This window comes from Astyanax mexicanus, chromosome 5 (genome assembly GCF_023375975.1).
Source record: "Astyanax mexicanus isolate ESR-SI-001 chromosome 5, AstMex3_surface, whole genome shotgun sequence".
In the NCBI taxonomy this organism is placed as follows: domain Eukaryota; kingdom Metazoa; phylum Chordata; class Actinopteri; order Characiformes; family Acestrorhamphidae; genus Astyanax; species Astyanax mexicanus.
The window spans coordinates 5690937-5708885 of NC_064412.1; the positions used below are offsets into that span (position 1 = coordinate 5690937).

The 17949-nt window shown below is 34.3% G+C and overlaps 1 protein-coding gene across 3 annotated transcripts in view; it reads left to right on the forward strand.

The window, feature by feature from the left end:
• The window catches only part of tead3b (TEA domain family member 3 b), an 81383-nt gene extending 69596 nt beyond the window's left edge, over positions 1–11787 (forward strand). For all 3 annotated transcript variants that reach the window (XM_022675568.2, XM_022675569.2, XM_049479497.1), the window contains 8 exons: positions 563–706; positions 1326–1369; positions 2330–2391; positions 2518–2654; positions 4120–4293; positions 5626–5769; positions 7377–7529; positions 10427–11787. In XM_022675568.2, coding sequence (XP_022531289.2) covers positions 563–706; positions 1326–1369; positions 2330–2391; positions 2518–2654; positions 4120–4293; positions 5626–5769; positions 7377–7529; positions 10427–10540 — 972 coding nt within the window. In that variant the 3' untranslated portion in view covers positions 10541–11787. The remainder of the gene's footprint in view (positions 1–562; positions 707–1325; positions 1370–2329; positions 2392–2517; positions 2655–4119; positions 4294–5625; positions 5770–7376; positions 7530–10426) is intronic.
• Positions 11788–17949: the final 6162 nt, after the last annotated feature.

Genomic DNA, 17949 nt, shown 5'->3' on the forward strand with positions numbered 1-17949 from the left:
CTTTTCAATGCCACTTACAATGACATAATGATCATATAATAGCATAACAAAGCAGGTATATTTTTTTTTAATTAATCAAAGTTTGAGAAATATATACTTTTTTTCTTCACCTGCTGTTCACTGTTATATACAGTATGTGAACGAACATACAAAGAAACACAATAGACAGTATCACCATTATGAAATACTATTGATTATTATTATTATTATTTTCATGTACTGTACAGTAATAAGTTGATAATATAATTATTGTGACATTCCTAATCATTTCAGATCTTTAAAAGACATTTAACCCCCTACTTCACACATCTATATTAGTATAAACATGTTTCTTTATTAATTTAAAAGTTGTTTTCTATGATTTGACTCTAAAATCTCCTTTTTTAAGCCCTTTATTTTTGAGAGGGCATCTTCAGCATCATCCTCAGCAGTGGGAGAGCTTTCCTAGTCTGTCTAGAGTTTCCCTTTAATAAACAGAAACTCTGTATAATTGGTAAAAGTCTTTTAAATAATGATCTGTGTAGAATCTTCTTCTCACTGTTGTCCTCCTGCTCCTCCTCAGGATCAGGCCTCCAAAGACAAGGCTCTTCAGAACATGGCGGCGCTCTCCTCGGCACAGATAGTGTCTCCAAATCTGATCAAGAGTCAGCTTCCCCAACTGCCCCAGCCGCCGTACCCCCCGCCCGCTTTAGCCCCCGGCTCGAGGGTAGGTCTCAACTCTAACAGATGCGCACTAAACATACAGGGGTTGGACAATGAAATTGGAGCAGCCTAGTGGCCAATCTTCATTAATTGCACATTGCACCAGTAAGAGCAGAGTGTGAAGGTTCAATCAGCAGGGTAAGAGCACAGTTCTGCTCTAAATATTGCAATGCACCCAACATTATGGGTGACATACCAGAGTTCAAAAGAGGACAAATTGTTGGTGCACGTCTTGCTGGAGCATCTGTGACCAAGACAGCAAGTCTTTGTGATGCATCAAGAGCCACGATATCCAGGGTAACGTCAGCATACCACCAAGAAGGACCAACCACATCCAACAGGATTAACTGTGGACGCTGTAAGAGGAAGCTGTCTGAAAGGGATGTTCGGTTGCTAATCCGGATTGTATCCAAAAAAACATAAAACCACGGCTGATCAAATCACGGCAGAATTCAATGTGCACCTCAACTCTCCTGTTTCCACCAGAACTGTCCGTCACCACAATTAATTATTGTGCTCTAAAACCAGGTGTTTCAGTTTCATTGTCCAACCCCTGTATATGTGATACCCATGGTCTTTATTTCTTTATTTTTACTTTTTATGTTCTCTTTTGTCTTCTGTAGTTTTGGCCGACTCCAATCCCAGGACAACCTGGACCCTCTCAGGAGTGAGTTTTTAACATATTTTACTTTAGATAGTAGGGAATTGTGTGGGTTGGGTCAGAGAAAAGCAAAGCAATAAATAATAAACAGAGCTACATTGTTTCAGGATGCGACAGAAAAATGGAAATAATTAAGCATAGATAAAAATGATTTTTGTTTGGGAAGTTTGTACAGTACATGTACAATATAGGCCCAGTGTGTGGATGCAAGTAGTGTGAAGTGTATATAAAATATAAAATATTAATTAATTACATTGTAGCCTAGGATTAAGCCAATTTTAAGCTAAATTCTTGTATTGCGTCAACTATATTTGTTGAGTTTTTTGTTGAATTTTTTAGATAGTATATAAAATATACGTTAAATAAACGGCCAATTTTATGCCGCATTAAGTAAATGTAAAATGAACTGAACTGTAATTAAAAAATGAAAATATTTTTAACAAATGCATTTTATTTGCAAAAATATTAAGAACATCAGATTTTCTTATAGTTAATAAAAATATACTGCAAAAAAAAAATGAAAAAAAATCGAAGGCAACTTAAAACTTAAAAAAAAAACAGCTCTGCCAACTAGAAATCTTAATTTAAAATTAAAAACATTATTGAGTCTCACCAACTTAAAGCCACTGAGGCCTTTGAGTTGCTCAGTACACCTGTTCAACTGAAAAGTCAAATTGAGCATGTGCAGTAGCTCAGATTAGTTGGCTTGGCCTACAATTTGTAGATTTTGCCAAAACATATTTAGTTAGGCCAACTTTTAACAATGAACTTAATAATGTTAGTTGAGGCAATTAGTTTGCTATAGTTTATGATGCAATTCAATATTTTTTGCTTAGCTGATTTAAACATCACATTTAAGAAGAACAATTTTGAGTTTTTACAGTGATTTATTTAAAATTTCCAAATTACATTATAAGCTCTTCCAAATTCTCTTTAATTTAATTATAAACATGATTATTGTTGCAGCATCAAGCCTTTTGCACAGACCTACACAAACCTACCCGGACCTGTTCCGCCTCCAATATCTGGTAATTATAAATAACACTTATTATTATTTCTCTTTCAGTAGTCCGTATGATGGAATAATATTTAAAGTGTTTATTTTGTTGTCTTTAATTCACTGTTTTTGACCTGTGTGTTGTGTTTGTGTTCAGCCTACGAGCCGCTGGCTCCCCCGCTCGCGCCGTCGGCCACTGCCGTGCCGGTGTGGCAGGATCGCACCATTGCCTCCTCTAAGCTGCGCATGCTGGAGTACTCCGCCTTCATGGAGGTTCCTCGAGACCAGGACAGCGTGAGTAATTAACTACTCCCTGCACGATCCAGCCTCTGATTTCTTCAATTATGAGCAAAAAGAAATAATTAAACTCTATTTAAGTTTAGTGGCTAGTTTACATAATAAATTTCCCTGTATCTCAATTGCAGTCAAAAAGCCAAAGCTAAATCACCACTTATTCACTTAAACCACAAGATTAAAGGAGAAGTCCGGTGTGAAATGGACTTGGATTGTAGTAAAACATGATGAGTACAAACTTTTTTGTTAAATAGCACACCTCCGTTCACCCCCAGCATTCTGAAATACAGCACTTTTAGCTGATGCTCCCAACAGACTTACAATGCAAGTGATTGGGGCATATCGCTGCCCATGCAAATAAATAACTATTTTTATATCATTAACAAACTCAAAGTAGCTCCACACTTCATTGCTAGAAATCTGAGGGTGATAAAATTCAAAACAAGGCACTGAGAGATATGAATCTGATGAGAATTCTGGACTGATATTAATCTGATTTAATATTGCACTATACTGTAATATACCGTTCTAATGCGGATATACACATTTATGCACACCTCGGTATAACTTTAGAAACTAATATAAAGTTCGTTTTCTTTTTTTTTTTATTTATTTTACATCTGTTAATCTCACTCTTACACAGACTGTTCGCAGCTTTAAAGAGCCACTAAACCCTAAACCATATTTTTTCATCAATAAAACATATCAGTCCTGCTTAAAATTTCATATAAAAAAGTCCTATCCTTTAAAAAAAAAAAAAAACGCTTTTATTGTGGTAATTTATGCCTCTGCAGCGCCCTCTCAACTTCTTTTAAATCTCTGTTAAAGACATTTCTTTTTTTCCACTTGTTACTCCCAGTAGCTTGTTCCTTTTTGTTTTTTGTATTTTTTGGTTTGGGTAAAGCGTCCTTGGGTTTGTTAAAGGCGCTATATAAGTATATAACTTATTATTATAATACCGCCCCCTGCTTACATCCAATCATCTGCGTCTCACTGCTATCAGAGACAAACTGCTGCTGCTACTGCAGCTCAGCCAATCAGCTCTCCCTTTTGCCCTGCCTCTAAACCCATACATCACCCAGTGCACATTCCAAACTACCCTTCACATTTTTTTTTTAAATTTGAGCTGAGGGTGGAGTCGGCAGCAAAAATCAGAGTGTTTAGTGGCTCTTTTAACCTTCTTTTTTTAATTAGCAGGTTAAATAAACCAATAGATCTATTGAAACTAAACAATAAAAAAGATATAAATTAGCTTTAATTAATAGATTTTTAAGTAGCACGCTCAGTTTTTTTTTATACCAATGTAACTCCGATATCATTGTGCATCACTGTGTAAACTTCCATTCATGTATGATTTTCTTAGTAATTTAACATTACTGTTTTTTTTTTAACAAATGTTTTGTGAGTGTATGCAATTTAGAGGCCTAGAGTCAAAACTATGATTTGCTTTGTTTTTCTTTTACAGTACAGCAAACATCTGTTTGTGCACATCGGGCAGACCAACCCCTCCTACAGTGACCCCCTGCTGGAGGCGGTGGACATCCGACAGATCTATGACAAATTTCCTGAGAAGAAGGGAGGGCTGAAGGAGCTTTATGAAAAGGGCCCCCAGAACGCCTTCTTTCTGGTTAAATTCTGGGTAAGTGTTTGTGTCTGAGGCAGATATGTAAATGACTACAGATGTGGTCTGTATGGAGCCCCTAAGGTTGACCTCATGTAAAAAAAAAAAAAAAAAAAAAAATTAATAATAATAATAATAATGCATTGCCACACCTTGTTAAGGCGTGAGAATGAGATCCTAAGGCATGGAAACGAGATAATTAAGGTGTGGGAACGAGATCCTGATGTGTGGGAATGAGATAATTAAAGCAGAATAATAAAGCTTGCTTTTCTGTAAATTAATGGCCATAAAGAAACTGAATGTGTTGAGTGTTTAGTGGTCGTTTTTTAATAAGCAGGTTAAATAAACCAATAGCTCTACTGAGACTAAAGTATAAAAAAGAAATACTTAGCTTAAATTAATGACTAATCAGTGTTGACCCGTTTTTAAGCATACAATAAATAAATACATCAAGTATCAGTTTAAATATTGATCAGTGATTCTTAAAAAAAAAAAAAAAGCAATTTTCTTTCGATACCAATATAATTCCGATATCATTGTGCATCACTAGCCTAAACTTTCATTAGTGTGTGAGAAAGCAGCGGTGAGACACAGATGGTTGGACGTAGTGCTGGATGATTTTCACAATTAATTCATTCAATTTGAATTATAGTTTTAATGCGTTTTTTTTTAAATGGAGTAATCATGATTTTACATACAGACATTTAATTTCTTTAATCTAAAATATCTGAAAACGCTACTCATTTCTGAAGTGTTTATCCGTCTTACCTTGGTTATCGGCATCTCCCACAGACTAACCTTCGCATATTTTCTACACACTCCGCCGAGGACTGAGCTCTTACTGAAAAAAGTTCCAGCACTTTTAGCATATACATCCGGTGGAATAAAGCATATATTTATCTAGAAATAAATCATACCACTTCTACAAATTGCAGTGTTGTCGCTCTCCGGTGAGGATCTGTGATTAATTGTGCAAAACAATAATAATCTCTCTTTCAAAGTTTCTTCTTTGATTCATTTAGTGCGTTATTTCTCAATTTTCAGTCACAAACCAGCGTTCTGAAATAAGGAAAAAAATTGATTATATTCGAAAATCGATAAAATCTAAGATTTTTCTTTTTTTAAAGGCCATAATCGCCCAGCACTAGTTGGACGTCAGCGGGGGGGTATTATTGATTGACTGATCTGCATATTGTGATGTGTCTGCGTGTCAAAGTACACAGATACATCATCCTTACCTATAGCACAGTTAAACCTGAGAGGGCGCTGCAGAGGCAGAAATTGCCACAATAAAAACAACACATTTCAATTATTAATGAAAAAGTATGTTTTTTATGGTCTGTGTTTCAGGCGGATCTGAACAGCAGTGATATGCAGGACGGACCCGGGTCTTTCTATGGCGTCAGCAGTCAGTACTGCAGCACTGAGAACATGACCATCACCGTCTCTACTAAAGTCTGCTCCTTTGGGAAGCAGGTGGTGGAGAAAGTGGAGGTGAGTAAAGTCAAACATCTGGAAACAACAGTGTGTAAAACTTTTTTCTTTAGGACCTGCAGTGGAGAACAGTTATGAATAATTATATTTATAATTATTTAAACAGACAGACAGCTCAAATAATCTCATTCAGAAAGGTCTTATCTGGTCACTGAAGACTGAAGATGAGAGTTCGCTGAGGGTTAACACATTTTACACATCAGTGCACTTTGTGAGAACCTGTTATATTTTTGCCCAGTTTTACATTTTTGCTTCACGTTGCATTGTTTTGATAACAGCTTACACAACTGAGACTACACAAGAACCTGTCTATATAATATGAATCACGATACAGGGGTTTTATATTCCAGTATACTGCAATATTTTAGAAAACAAAAATGCATTGCAATTTTTGTAAATCGAATTTTAGGAAAACTGTTAGTACAGTACAAGTCAAACGTTTGCCCATGCCTTACATGTAGTGTTTTTTTATTATTTTAAAATGTCTCTCTATTAGGGGTGTGCCATATCGCATCGTATGCGATAATATCGCAAAAATTTTGAATATCGTGAACAATATTACACCCTGAAATATTGTGACATATCAGCCACTCCTAATCATCACACCAGGATGCTACTTTTTGTGCTGTTCTCATTTCCTATTATATATCTTCTAGAGACAGATTATATCTGTCCAGTATACCGGTAATTTATTTTACTTTAATCCTGAATATATGGAGATATTTGGAGTGCATTACTAATATCATGACATTCTGGATTATTGACTTCTGTTACAATTCTGATAAAATTATTATTTTTTAATATCTTAGTTAGCACTATCATATTGCATGCAAAAATAAAATTCTAAATATTTTTTCTAATTCAGTGTTTTGTCATATTGCCAAAAGTATAGTTATCGTGAAAATACCGTGAAATATCGTGATATTATTTTAGAGCTATATCGCCCACCCCTACTCTCTATCGTAGATTAATACTAAAGCAACTCTTGGCTGGATTTTCTGAGTCAGCTTTATGAGGTAGAGTCACCTGGAATTCAGACTTTCAGTTAACAGCTGTGCTGAACTCATCAAGAGTTAATTACTTGAATTTCTTGTCTCTTAATAAAGTGTTTGAGAGCATCAGTTAAAGTAAAGTAGTGAAGAGGTAGAGTTACAGGTATACAGTGAATAGTGAATATTTGAGTAATGTTCTAATCCAGATTATGAGAAGCAAGAACTACTCAACTAAGTAAAGAAAAAAATACTTTAAGAAATAAAGGTCATTAAAAAGACCATCAATAAATTTATGATGATGAAACTGGCACTCACCAGGACTGCCCCAGGAGAGGAAGAGCAAAGCTTTTCTCTGTTGTACAATTTCATCCAGCCTCAGAAACCACAAGTTAACAGCTCCCCAGAAAAGAGAGCCTAAATGATTCACAATGTATTTAGATTTTTTTAGTTTACAAATGTTTACAAACATTTATAAGTTACTACATGATTCCTTATGTGTTCCTTCATAGTCTGGATCACTTCACTATTCATTTACAATTTTTTACACCCCTATCTAGACCTGTGAAGCAGTAGTGCAGTATCTAATGATCATTATTCTGTTATATGTTTTTGCAGACGGAGTATGCAAGAGTAGAGGGTGGGAAGTGTGTGTACAGGATCCACCGCTCGCCCATGTGTGAATACATGATCAACTTCATCCACAAGCTCAAGCACCTGCCTGAGAAATACATGATGAACAGCGTCTTAGAGAACTTCACCATTTTACAGGTAAGAGACAGAAACGTTTTACACCACATACTTATAATAAAGCTCTGGAAAAAATAAGAAACCACTTATTAAAGTTACCCAATAGCAGTGTGTAAGACTGGTGGAGGAGAACATGATGCCAAGATGCATAAAAAACTGTGATTAAAAACCAGGATTATTCCACCAAATATTGATTTCTGAACTCTTAAAACTTTTCTTTGCATTATTTGAGGTCTGAAAGCTCTACAGCTTTTTTGTTATTTCAGCCATTTCTCATTTTCCGCAAATAAATGCTCTAAATGACAATTTTTTGGGGGGGAATCTGAGAGAAATGTCCGTAGTTAATAGAATAAAACAACAATGTTCATTTTACTCAAACATAAACCTATAAATAGCAAAATCAAAGAAACTGATTCAGAAACTGAAATGGTCCCTTTTTTCCAGAGCTGTATATACAGACTGCTGTTCACAAAATGTAAAAACACTGTTTGCACAATAAACCAGCCTAATTGCAAAAAAAAAAAAAAAAAATCCAATTTTATAACGTTTTAATTTCAGATAATTACTCGGAAACCAGCCGGAATGTGTTGTAATGCCTGTATTATACAGGCATAATACTGCATTATGCATTTTAATTATATTGCATTTTTATACTGTATTATTTCTGTCTGTTAACATGCTTCAGTTTTATATGTCATATGGTTAACCATTAAATTTATTAGCAATGTTATGCAAAAACATTGCATTGCCATTTTTGTAATTTAGGTTGTGCTATAAATGGTAAAACATCGATCTACATCTAAATACACATTTCATTAAATATCGACCAAAATAAATTTGCCAGAATGACTTGGAATAAAATCATATACCGTACATTTACTTTAATTGAAAGTTAAAGGCTCTGCAAATTGTCACTGTCTGGTTACAAACTCTAAAAAATCTAAATTGTTGGCCCGTATACTGTGTCAACAATTTTGTATGAATGGGCCAATAGAAAAATTATATAGTTTTATATGTAGGAAAAGTTCATATGATCTTTCTACCACTAGATACACAGTTGTACACCAGCACCTCAGACCAAATCAAATGCTTTGTATTAGGCTTTTACCTCCTTCTTGCCATTTGTGTTTCCAGGACTAGACTTTAAGTTTTTTTTAGATAACTCTAATTATATAATGTTTTTATATTTTGTGTTTTTTTGCACAATACACTGTTAAAAGCATACATAATTTGAGAGACTTTTAGGGGTTCTTCTGTTTGATGATACAAAACCCTTATTTCAGTAAAATAAGTTATTTCCATTCTGAAAACTATGAGGGCTTTGGAGAGATTCCTCATACTTTACACTTGGAGAAGCTGCCTGTCCTCCCTCTAATATAATTAATAATATCAGATCTGTGAGAAGAAACAACCAAATTATGCATGTTTGAAAATAGACAGGTTTGGGGGGGGGGGGATTTTTCATTTGTATTTACTAAAATATTGATTTTAAAATGCTAAACGTTTAGGAAAGCACCAATTTTATGATTTGTATGAATTACATTTTGGCAGTTGCAGATTTACTTCAATATTAGTATTTTTTTTTTTTTTTTTTTTTTTACAATTACAATTAGTATATCAGTAATATTTCTTAATAAACACAAAACCCTGTAAAATGTAATGCTTAAATGTAAATCTTCCGAATTTGGGGTGTTTTCTCATGGGTTCGTTTGACTGGTCCAGATCAGTTGAAGAGAAATGCATCACAACAAACCATGCAATCTCAAAGTCTTTGATAGGTCAGAGTTGTCTGGCACGGGAGCAGAAAATTAAATATACCATTAAAGTTCTCTGTTCCAGTCCAGCATGTTTATCTGTGCAGTGTAAAGCTGCTTTAACGCTGAATGCTGCAATGTGAAATCAGGGAAATGCAGGGAGCACCAGCAGAGATTGAATTTCTTATGATAGCTATAGTAATAATCTAGGTAATAAATCAAGTTAAACTACAACTGAACAGCCATTCAGATTAAACATGAGAAGTATATTTGATAGATTGGTTCAGATCATGGCTGGATTACGTTTGCACCACAAACAAAACTCTCCGGGTCTTCTCACTGATATTGGTTCAGTTGTTTTGGTCCACACCTAAGTGTGATTATGCCCAAATGATCCGCACCAAGAGCACAAACCAACTAGAGTATATTTTAACTGGACCAAATATTGCTGGTGTGAAAATACTCTAGGCATGTAATATCATGCAGAAAAAATAGAAAAATGCAGGCCTGTTAACGGGTGAAGAACCTTTTGAGAAAAGGCTTGTAGAAGAATAGCTACCTTGAAGCACCTTAAGGGGTTCCTCCACAGTTTCGAATTAAATGAGAACTCTGGTGTAAAATTGATTTGGGGTGTAGTAAAACATGATAAAAAGTGGTAACCTTTGTTGAACAACCCACCTCCGCTCTCCTACAGCTTTCCAAGATCCAGTAATTTTTACAGTTTGTCCAGTCATGCTTTAGAATGGATGATATGGTGCATATTTCGCCCCTACAGATAAATCATTTATTACACCGTTATCCAGAGTCAGAGTAGCTCCACACCTCATTGGTAGAATCCGGAGAGCCCTGACATTTAAAACGAGGCATTAATAACTTAAGTTTATTTTAAAAAACACTACTTTAAAAGCCGTAGCGTAACCTAATCTCTGGGTGCCGCCACCTTATGTTAAAGGTAGCCTGAATGATTGCAGGTAACGGAGATTAGGTTCCGCTACGAGATGTAAACAGTCAATTTTACACCAGACTTCTCCTTTAAAGAACTTCTAGGAACTTTAAAGTCTCTTAAGGAACTTTACACTTCTAATGCTATACTGTGTCAGTCCTGTAACAGAGGTTTTAAAGTATGATTAATGGTAATGATTCATCTGCTTCGTCTCCTTCCAGGTGGTGACCAACAGGGAAACGCAGGAGACCCTGCTATGCATAGCGTTTGTATTCGAGGTGTCGACTAGCGAACACGGGGCGCAGTATCACGTCTACCGGCTCATTAAAGACTAGCCCCGCCCCGCGAGCAGGGGCTTCGCCAGTGGACGACTCGTCTGCGCTTTGTGCAATCCTGCCACAGACTGTCCAGACGTCAGAGCGATACAGCAGCATGTTGGCGAGAGCGGGCGGGTTTTCGTCTCTGTACTGATCCGGGTTTACTGTAAGTGGACGGAGGCTTGAGCGGAGGGGCGTGGAGGAGGAAATGAGAAGTGTAGTATTGCTCTGTTAAAGGACAAACTTTTTTATATGTATTTAAATGCCTTAAAAACAAAATGGGTCACATAGGTTGTTTTCTGTTTTTTTTTTTTTTTTTTCGGTCGTGTTACGACAAATTCTACGTCTTTTAATGCTTTTTTTTTGTTGTACTTGTCTTCACTGAGGGACTATGAATGTTGTAAGCGTTGGCAGGAAGAAAGGAAGGAAGGTTTTTTAATAATGGAAGACAATATGTATGTCCTCAGCAGGTGCACAGTGCGTACTAGAAGTAAGGACCAGGTCCTCAACAAGAGGGTACGAGAAATGTTTAATAAAGGGCAGGTCTGCTGAAAATATGCTGCAGGTGAGGACATAATGTATATTATATACATAATTGTGCATCTTAAAAAATTAGAATATCCTTAAAAAAATTACTTTACTTCAGTTATTCAGTTTAAAATGTGAAACTCTATATATATTATGTAGATGTATTAAACACAGAGTGTTTATTTGTCTATTTTAAGCGTTTATTTCTTTTATTGCTGATGATGATAATGGCTTACAGCCAATTAAAACCCAAAAATCAGTATTTCAGAAAATTTGAATATTATATAAGACCAATTGGTACTTTTGGGAGACGCTGATCCTTTGATTTCCATATTAATGTAAAATGTACTAATGGGCAGTGATGAATCTTACAGCACTTCATGCTTATGGAGATGCAGATTTCATTTTCCAACAGGACTTGGCACACTGCCAAAAGTACCAATTGGTCTTATATAATATTCAAATTTTTTGAAATACTGATTTTTTTGTTTGTTTGTTTTTTTCATTAGCTGTAAGCCATATTCAATGAAAAATGAACAATAAAACAATAAATGAAAAAAGGCTTAAAATAGATCACCCTGTGTTTAATACATCTATATAAAATATGAGTTTCACATTTTGAACTTGAATTAATAAAATAAAGTAACTTTTTCAATGATATACACATTTTTTTTTTTAAATTGAGATGCATCTATAAAATATAAAACCATCTTAAACGTTCCCTCAGAACCGTTTTTTTTTTTTTTTTGGGGGGGGGGGGCTATTTCGTTGACCTATAACAAACAACAGTTTGATACCAAACTAGCACATGAAGTTGATGAATATTAGTAATATGAACAGGCCATAATCGGTATGTACTGCATTGACTCTGCAGTGTATTTGCGCGGACCTGTCCTTTATCCAGCAGCATGGAGGTGTCTGAAACAGGAAGGCTTCCAAGCCACCAAATGATTATTATTATTTTTTTTTTTAATTATTAGGTTTGTGAATGTGGCGAGTGCCTCTCTCCAAAGAACTCAACGTGGATTGACATTCTGAAGTGCCTTTTTCGACTACCTCTCGACATGAATCGATATAAATGTGCGCTAATGTTGATTTTTTTTTTTTTTGATACTAGAGCATGACTAAGCATTTAAAGATATTTTTTTTCTCAGCGCTCTCTTCATTGATCGTTTTCGTTGTTTGAAATGATAAAATGTTTGTAATGCTGTTTGTAACGAGTACTTCATAGATTTGAGCGTAAGCGAGCGTCAGAGCATTCTCGTTACAAACAGACAGTGGCACATTTATTTAGGAGGAGAGGTAAAACGGATGATTTGAGCGTCAGCGTTTAGACATGTTCGTGTTCATGTGCATTAAATTAAAACCCTCTAACTCTAAGAACACAACACAGCTTTACAGCAGCTGCCTATTTAAAGCTGCCTATCAGTCAGTCAGTGATATTACAATGGTTACGATGGTAGTGGTACTTTACCTCTGTAATGTTTCTTGTTTTTTGACAATGGAAAAACTTGCTTTTTGTAGTTTTTTTTTGTTCGTTTTGTTTGTTTCGTATTTTCTTTGGTGCTTTTGGATCCAATTTTTTTGTGCAGTTGTGCAGTTCTCCCTCAGATAAATAATTAATAAGCTGTGCCATTAATCCATGCATTAAAAAAACCATGGAAGCCAATTCATTTTATGTAGCGCACTGGGAACAACACTATATTTGGTTTGATCTGAATATTTTTTCTTTTTTCTTTTTTTTCTTTACTTTTTTTTTTAAGAACTATCCCCAGTGCATCTACTAAAAGGGACAGTTTTCGATTTCATCCTCATCATAATCATGTCATTCCCACCAGTCTGTTGGGGTGTGTGTGGTGTAGTTCTTTGCATGTGCATCGCGTTTTAGGTGTAAAGTTACTGTAGAAATACTGTTACTGATGTGTTCACTGAAGTCACTGCCCGTTGCTGCCATAATGAGTCTGATTTGAGGTTTAGTAAATGAAATAAAATGGAATAAAATGAAATGAAATTGAATTAAATTAAATGTCACACTATACTGGGATCACTGCAGTACGTCACTACTGAAGAGTGTTGATTTTCTCAAAGACTTGAATTTAAAAGGCGTCAGATTGGATTGGAACGACTGTATTGAAAATTTATATCTATATTAATGTTGTTTTCTTCTTTCTGCCCAAAATGAAATGTTTCTGCAGTTGTCACTGATTGTTAGAGGCAGCCCTGCTTGTGTGAAAGCTATTCCACATTTTCCACATTTTTGGAGAAAGTATTTTTGGTACCACTTTAAAATAAGACTACCTTTATAAAGGGTTTATAAATGGTTTACAATTAGTTTATTAATGGTTACTAATTAGGTTGTAAATGCCTTAAAAATCATTAATCATCAGTTATTACACATACGTAGAAAGGGCAACAATATAGATGGCTGTGTAGTATAGTTCACTATTTGGTAAACAACAGGTCATTGCTGCGCTTTTTACATATGTTATAACTGATTATTAATCATTTTAAAGGCATTTACAACCTAATTAGTAACCATTAATAAACCAATTGTAACCCATTTATAAACCCTTTATAAAGGTAGTCTTATTTTAAAGTGGTACTGTATTTTTTATTAATATCCATATTATCGCTATTCAAGGGTACACTATTGTTGGCGTCTTGAGGAAACGTTGCGTCTCTGAATAGGCAACAGTTTTGGTACAGTGTTTAAATCTATTTAATCTGGCCTACTTGCTTAAGTCAGAAAATGCAAGTTTGCAAGAAAAGACAAATTCAGAGTATTGGAGTTGTTTTTTGTCTTCTCGATGCTAACATTTATTTTCTTTTTTTATTAAATAATTCTGTTAATTCAGTGTGAAGGGTTTGGCATAAGCTTTAGACACAAACAAGCTTTGAATTAATTAGCGATTGTAATACAAAAAAAAAAAAAAACATGACATTTTTCCAGAAATCCATTCATGTCAGTTCATGAGTATTCTTCTTCACAATGGTACTTTGTTGTACACTGACAGTGACAGACTTTGTGGTTCAAGCTGTCATTTTTTATTGTATTATTATTATTTTTATTTTTTTTTTTTGCTTCATCAGCTCAACTGGTACAACTCTAGCCTATAGACTACGGTGTTGTCTTTGAATCCTGACGACACCTTCCTCAATTGTACTTTTTTTTTTTACAGGCTTTTTTATTATTATTATTATTATTATTAATTTTATGTTTGCTCTTTTGACTTTCAGTTCATGCCGTATGCATCAATTGAAAACTTTGTGTGTTACTGTTCAGATTTTATATAATAATCTAAATGGTGTTGGAGTTGTTGTTTTTGTTTTTTGTTTTTTGTTTTTTTTTCCCTCCTTACCCAGTAACGGTTCACTGTGGCCTTGGTTACCAACTGTGCATTGAAGTCATTTATATTATATTATCTACAATGTGAGGGGTTTGTACAATATAATCTAAACAGTATGTAAAGTAATACCAATAAAATGTCTTGGTTCCCCTTGGGACATTTTTTCTTCATAAAACTCTGGAGTTGTGATGTCTCTTTATTTTTATATGCATTAACAGTCAAACGTTTGAACACACCTCACACCTTCTTAATCAGTGTTTTAATTTTTTCATTTTTTCACATACGGAATCATAATTAAGTAGTAACTTAAAAGTGTAAAACGAACCAAAATACTCTTCCTGGCCAAAAATAAAAGTCTCCATCTGGATGTAAGTAAGTAAATGATGTGGGGTTGGTTGGTTGATGCTGCAGTTGGTCTGCAGGTTTAGGTTCAGCAACAGTATGTGCTGAAAGAATGAGGTCAGCTGACTCCCTGAATCTACTGAATATAGACCAGATTATTCCATCAATGGATTCTTTTTTCCCTGATGAACATGGACACATTCCAAGATAACAATGTCAGGATTCATGATGCTGGAATTGTGAAAGAGTTCAGGATTCAGGGAGCATGAGATCATCATTTTCACACATGGATTGATAGAGAGTTCACCACAGAGTCCAGATCTTAACCTCATTGAGAATCTTTGGGATGTGCTGGATGGAGAAGAGCTGCTTTGTGCAGTGGTCAGACTCTACCATCATCAATGCTGCTGCAAGATCTTGGTGAAAAATTAATTTAAATACATTTTGTGACATTACATAAGCTTATCGTAACAATGCTTTATTACGTTACCTTAGTATCTCTGTAGAAATACAACCTTTTCGAGTGAATCAGACTTCGAATTCTGTTGTGCGCATGACGTCACTTAAAGGATCCCCAAAGCGAATTCAACATTGTGATTTTATAGTAAAAACTACCCTGCAACTGCTGCCCTTCCCATGATTGTTGTATATATAAGTTTCTCTAAGATTGTATTTAGCCTAATATGTACATTACAAAATAAAGAATTCCACTTTAATTCATTTAGTGTATAGTATTTTATATTTATCTAGTATGTTTAGTCTACTATGTATATAAGTGCTATCTTGTTTTAAATATTTTTTTACGTTGTAAATTTAATATTGAAGACCATATTAAATCTATACAGGAACACTATTATATATTATTTATAAAAAAGAAAATATTAAACAAGCCAGAATATGGTTTTATACTTTAGACAGAAATATTTAGTTGTATGGCATTTAGCTGAGAGCAAATTACAAGGTTTTTCCTATTACAGAGTTATGGGGTAAAGTAGTGTTAGGAGTCTAGCCCATGAACTCTAATTGGTGTAGCATAGCATAATCACCCAGAACAGGAATTGAACCCCAGTTTCCCCACATTTTTTAATTCCCCACATGGTAGCTTACTGGCAGGTGGTGGTGTTATCCACTGCACCACACCGACCACCCTAAAATAACACTAAGAACTACTCAGTCAATGTCTTTTCAATATTGTTTTACATTAGACACAAAAGCTATACAGGAACACATGCAAAATTATTTAGTAAAAAATAGAATATGTTTTATACTTTAGATTCTTCTAAGTAGCACATTCATCTTTGAGGACAGATCTGCATACTCTTGGTATTTAAATCTCAGTGTCTTCATGAGGGAGAGTCACCTGGAATAGTTTTCTCAGCGTCTTGAAGGAGTTTCTGGGAAAATAACAAGATATTGTTGTTTCATCATGAATTTAACCATAAAAATATTTGTTCCAACATTAAGAAACATAAAGGAACTGCCTACTGAATTAATCTGATTAAATTTTTAATTTGGTACCAATATTTAGAAATGGGTCTGGGCTCTTTAAGAAATGGACTACAAATCTGTCGCGCAGAAGACGTCACTCCGTGCGTTTTGTAAAGTAACGGCAACAAGGAAGCATGGGATTTGTAGTTCAATCGGTTTGTTTTCGTATTATCGCTTTTAACGGTTTAAAATAATAATTTGCTGTTGTATCGGAGCCACAGTTGCTTATATTCCCTCAAAACATCAGTTCTGGAGTTCTCCTGACTGTAAAACACGGATAAATCATTGTTTGGAAACGTTTTGAACACAGTCGCTTTTTGCACGGCCTGGTACCTGTGACGTCACGCAGCCATTGGTGAAGAGGAAGCAGAGCCGGTGTTGTGCCGAATTGTGCTACCCTGTCAAATCCTGCAACACTATTTTTTTTTCATCAACATACAATACAGAACAATAAACAAATCCATACAATGAGAAACTTAGAACAATACGTTTCTGCAGAAAAACAAAAATATCTATAAATACAATCCTAGATTTATAATCATTTAAATCCATTCCTGGAGCAGTGAATGCAGGAAATGTGATTTTTTTAAAATTCTGATTATATTTATGGCTTCAGATAAGGAAAAGAAGATAGAAGAAGGGATATTAAGTTTGATATTAGCCCAATTTCTAGCGTCTGTCCAAAAACCTAACGTGAAAAATCACTGGGAAAAATCTTCTTCAAGTAGCCTAAGAAAAAGGTAAAAATATATTTATTTTTTTATTATATATCTTATATATATATTGTATATTTTAAAATAAGTCTCCTTCACTTTTCGTGCTACCATAGTTTACTTTTTAATGGTAAAAATGCAAAGGTCAGAAGTAGTCTAAGCAGAATATTTGCATAGGCTAAATCAGTGCATCAGGTTAAAGTTAATAAAGATAAAAGATAATACAGCTGACATATGGCAGTGTTTAATAATTATTAAATTAATCATTATTACTTATTTATTTGTATTATGTATTGTACTCTATGACATTAATTATATTCGTGGGGTGATAACAAGCTGACAATCTGAATCACCAATGCTTTAACATGATGGCCCTAAAAAAAGTGATCTATATATGTTGCAAAAATGCACACACACAGACACACAAAAAATCCTTCTTTTAGAAAACCTACAAAAAGAATGTAATAACACAATAAGATTAACAGTAATTTCAACTGATGTAAATATTGATGTAAACATTGTTCGTATTTTTGATGTTCCAATGTTTTATTATAGAACAGAATAGAATAGAATATATTTGAATAAAATTGAATAGAATAGTTGTATTGTCGCTGAGAAAACAATGTTAAAAACAGTGTTAAAACAGTGAAATGTAGTTTGGCATCCTCTGTTAGGCAGCAGTTAAAAGCTAGACAATAAAAATAAAAAAATAAAATAATTCAAAATATATTAACACTATAACATATAAAGATTGATTATTTATTATAGTTTATATTGTTAATAATAGTCTCTGCTTCTCTGTACTTTTATATAATTTGTCTTCTGTATACAATACACAAATGTAAAATATAGCTTTTTCGTGCAAATTATGTAAATATTGTCTATATTTTTTTAATAATTCACGTTTTTATCATTTATTAAAATTTATTTTAAGTTTATATTGTTAATACTTTTCTCTCCTTCTGTGTACTTTGATATCAATTTTCTGATGTAATACTGTAGCAGGACT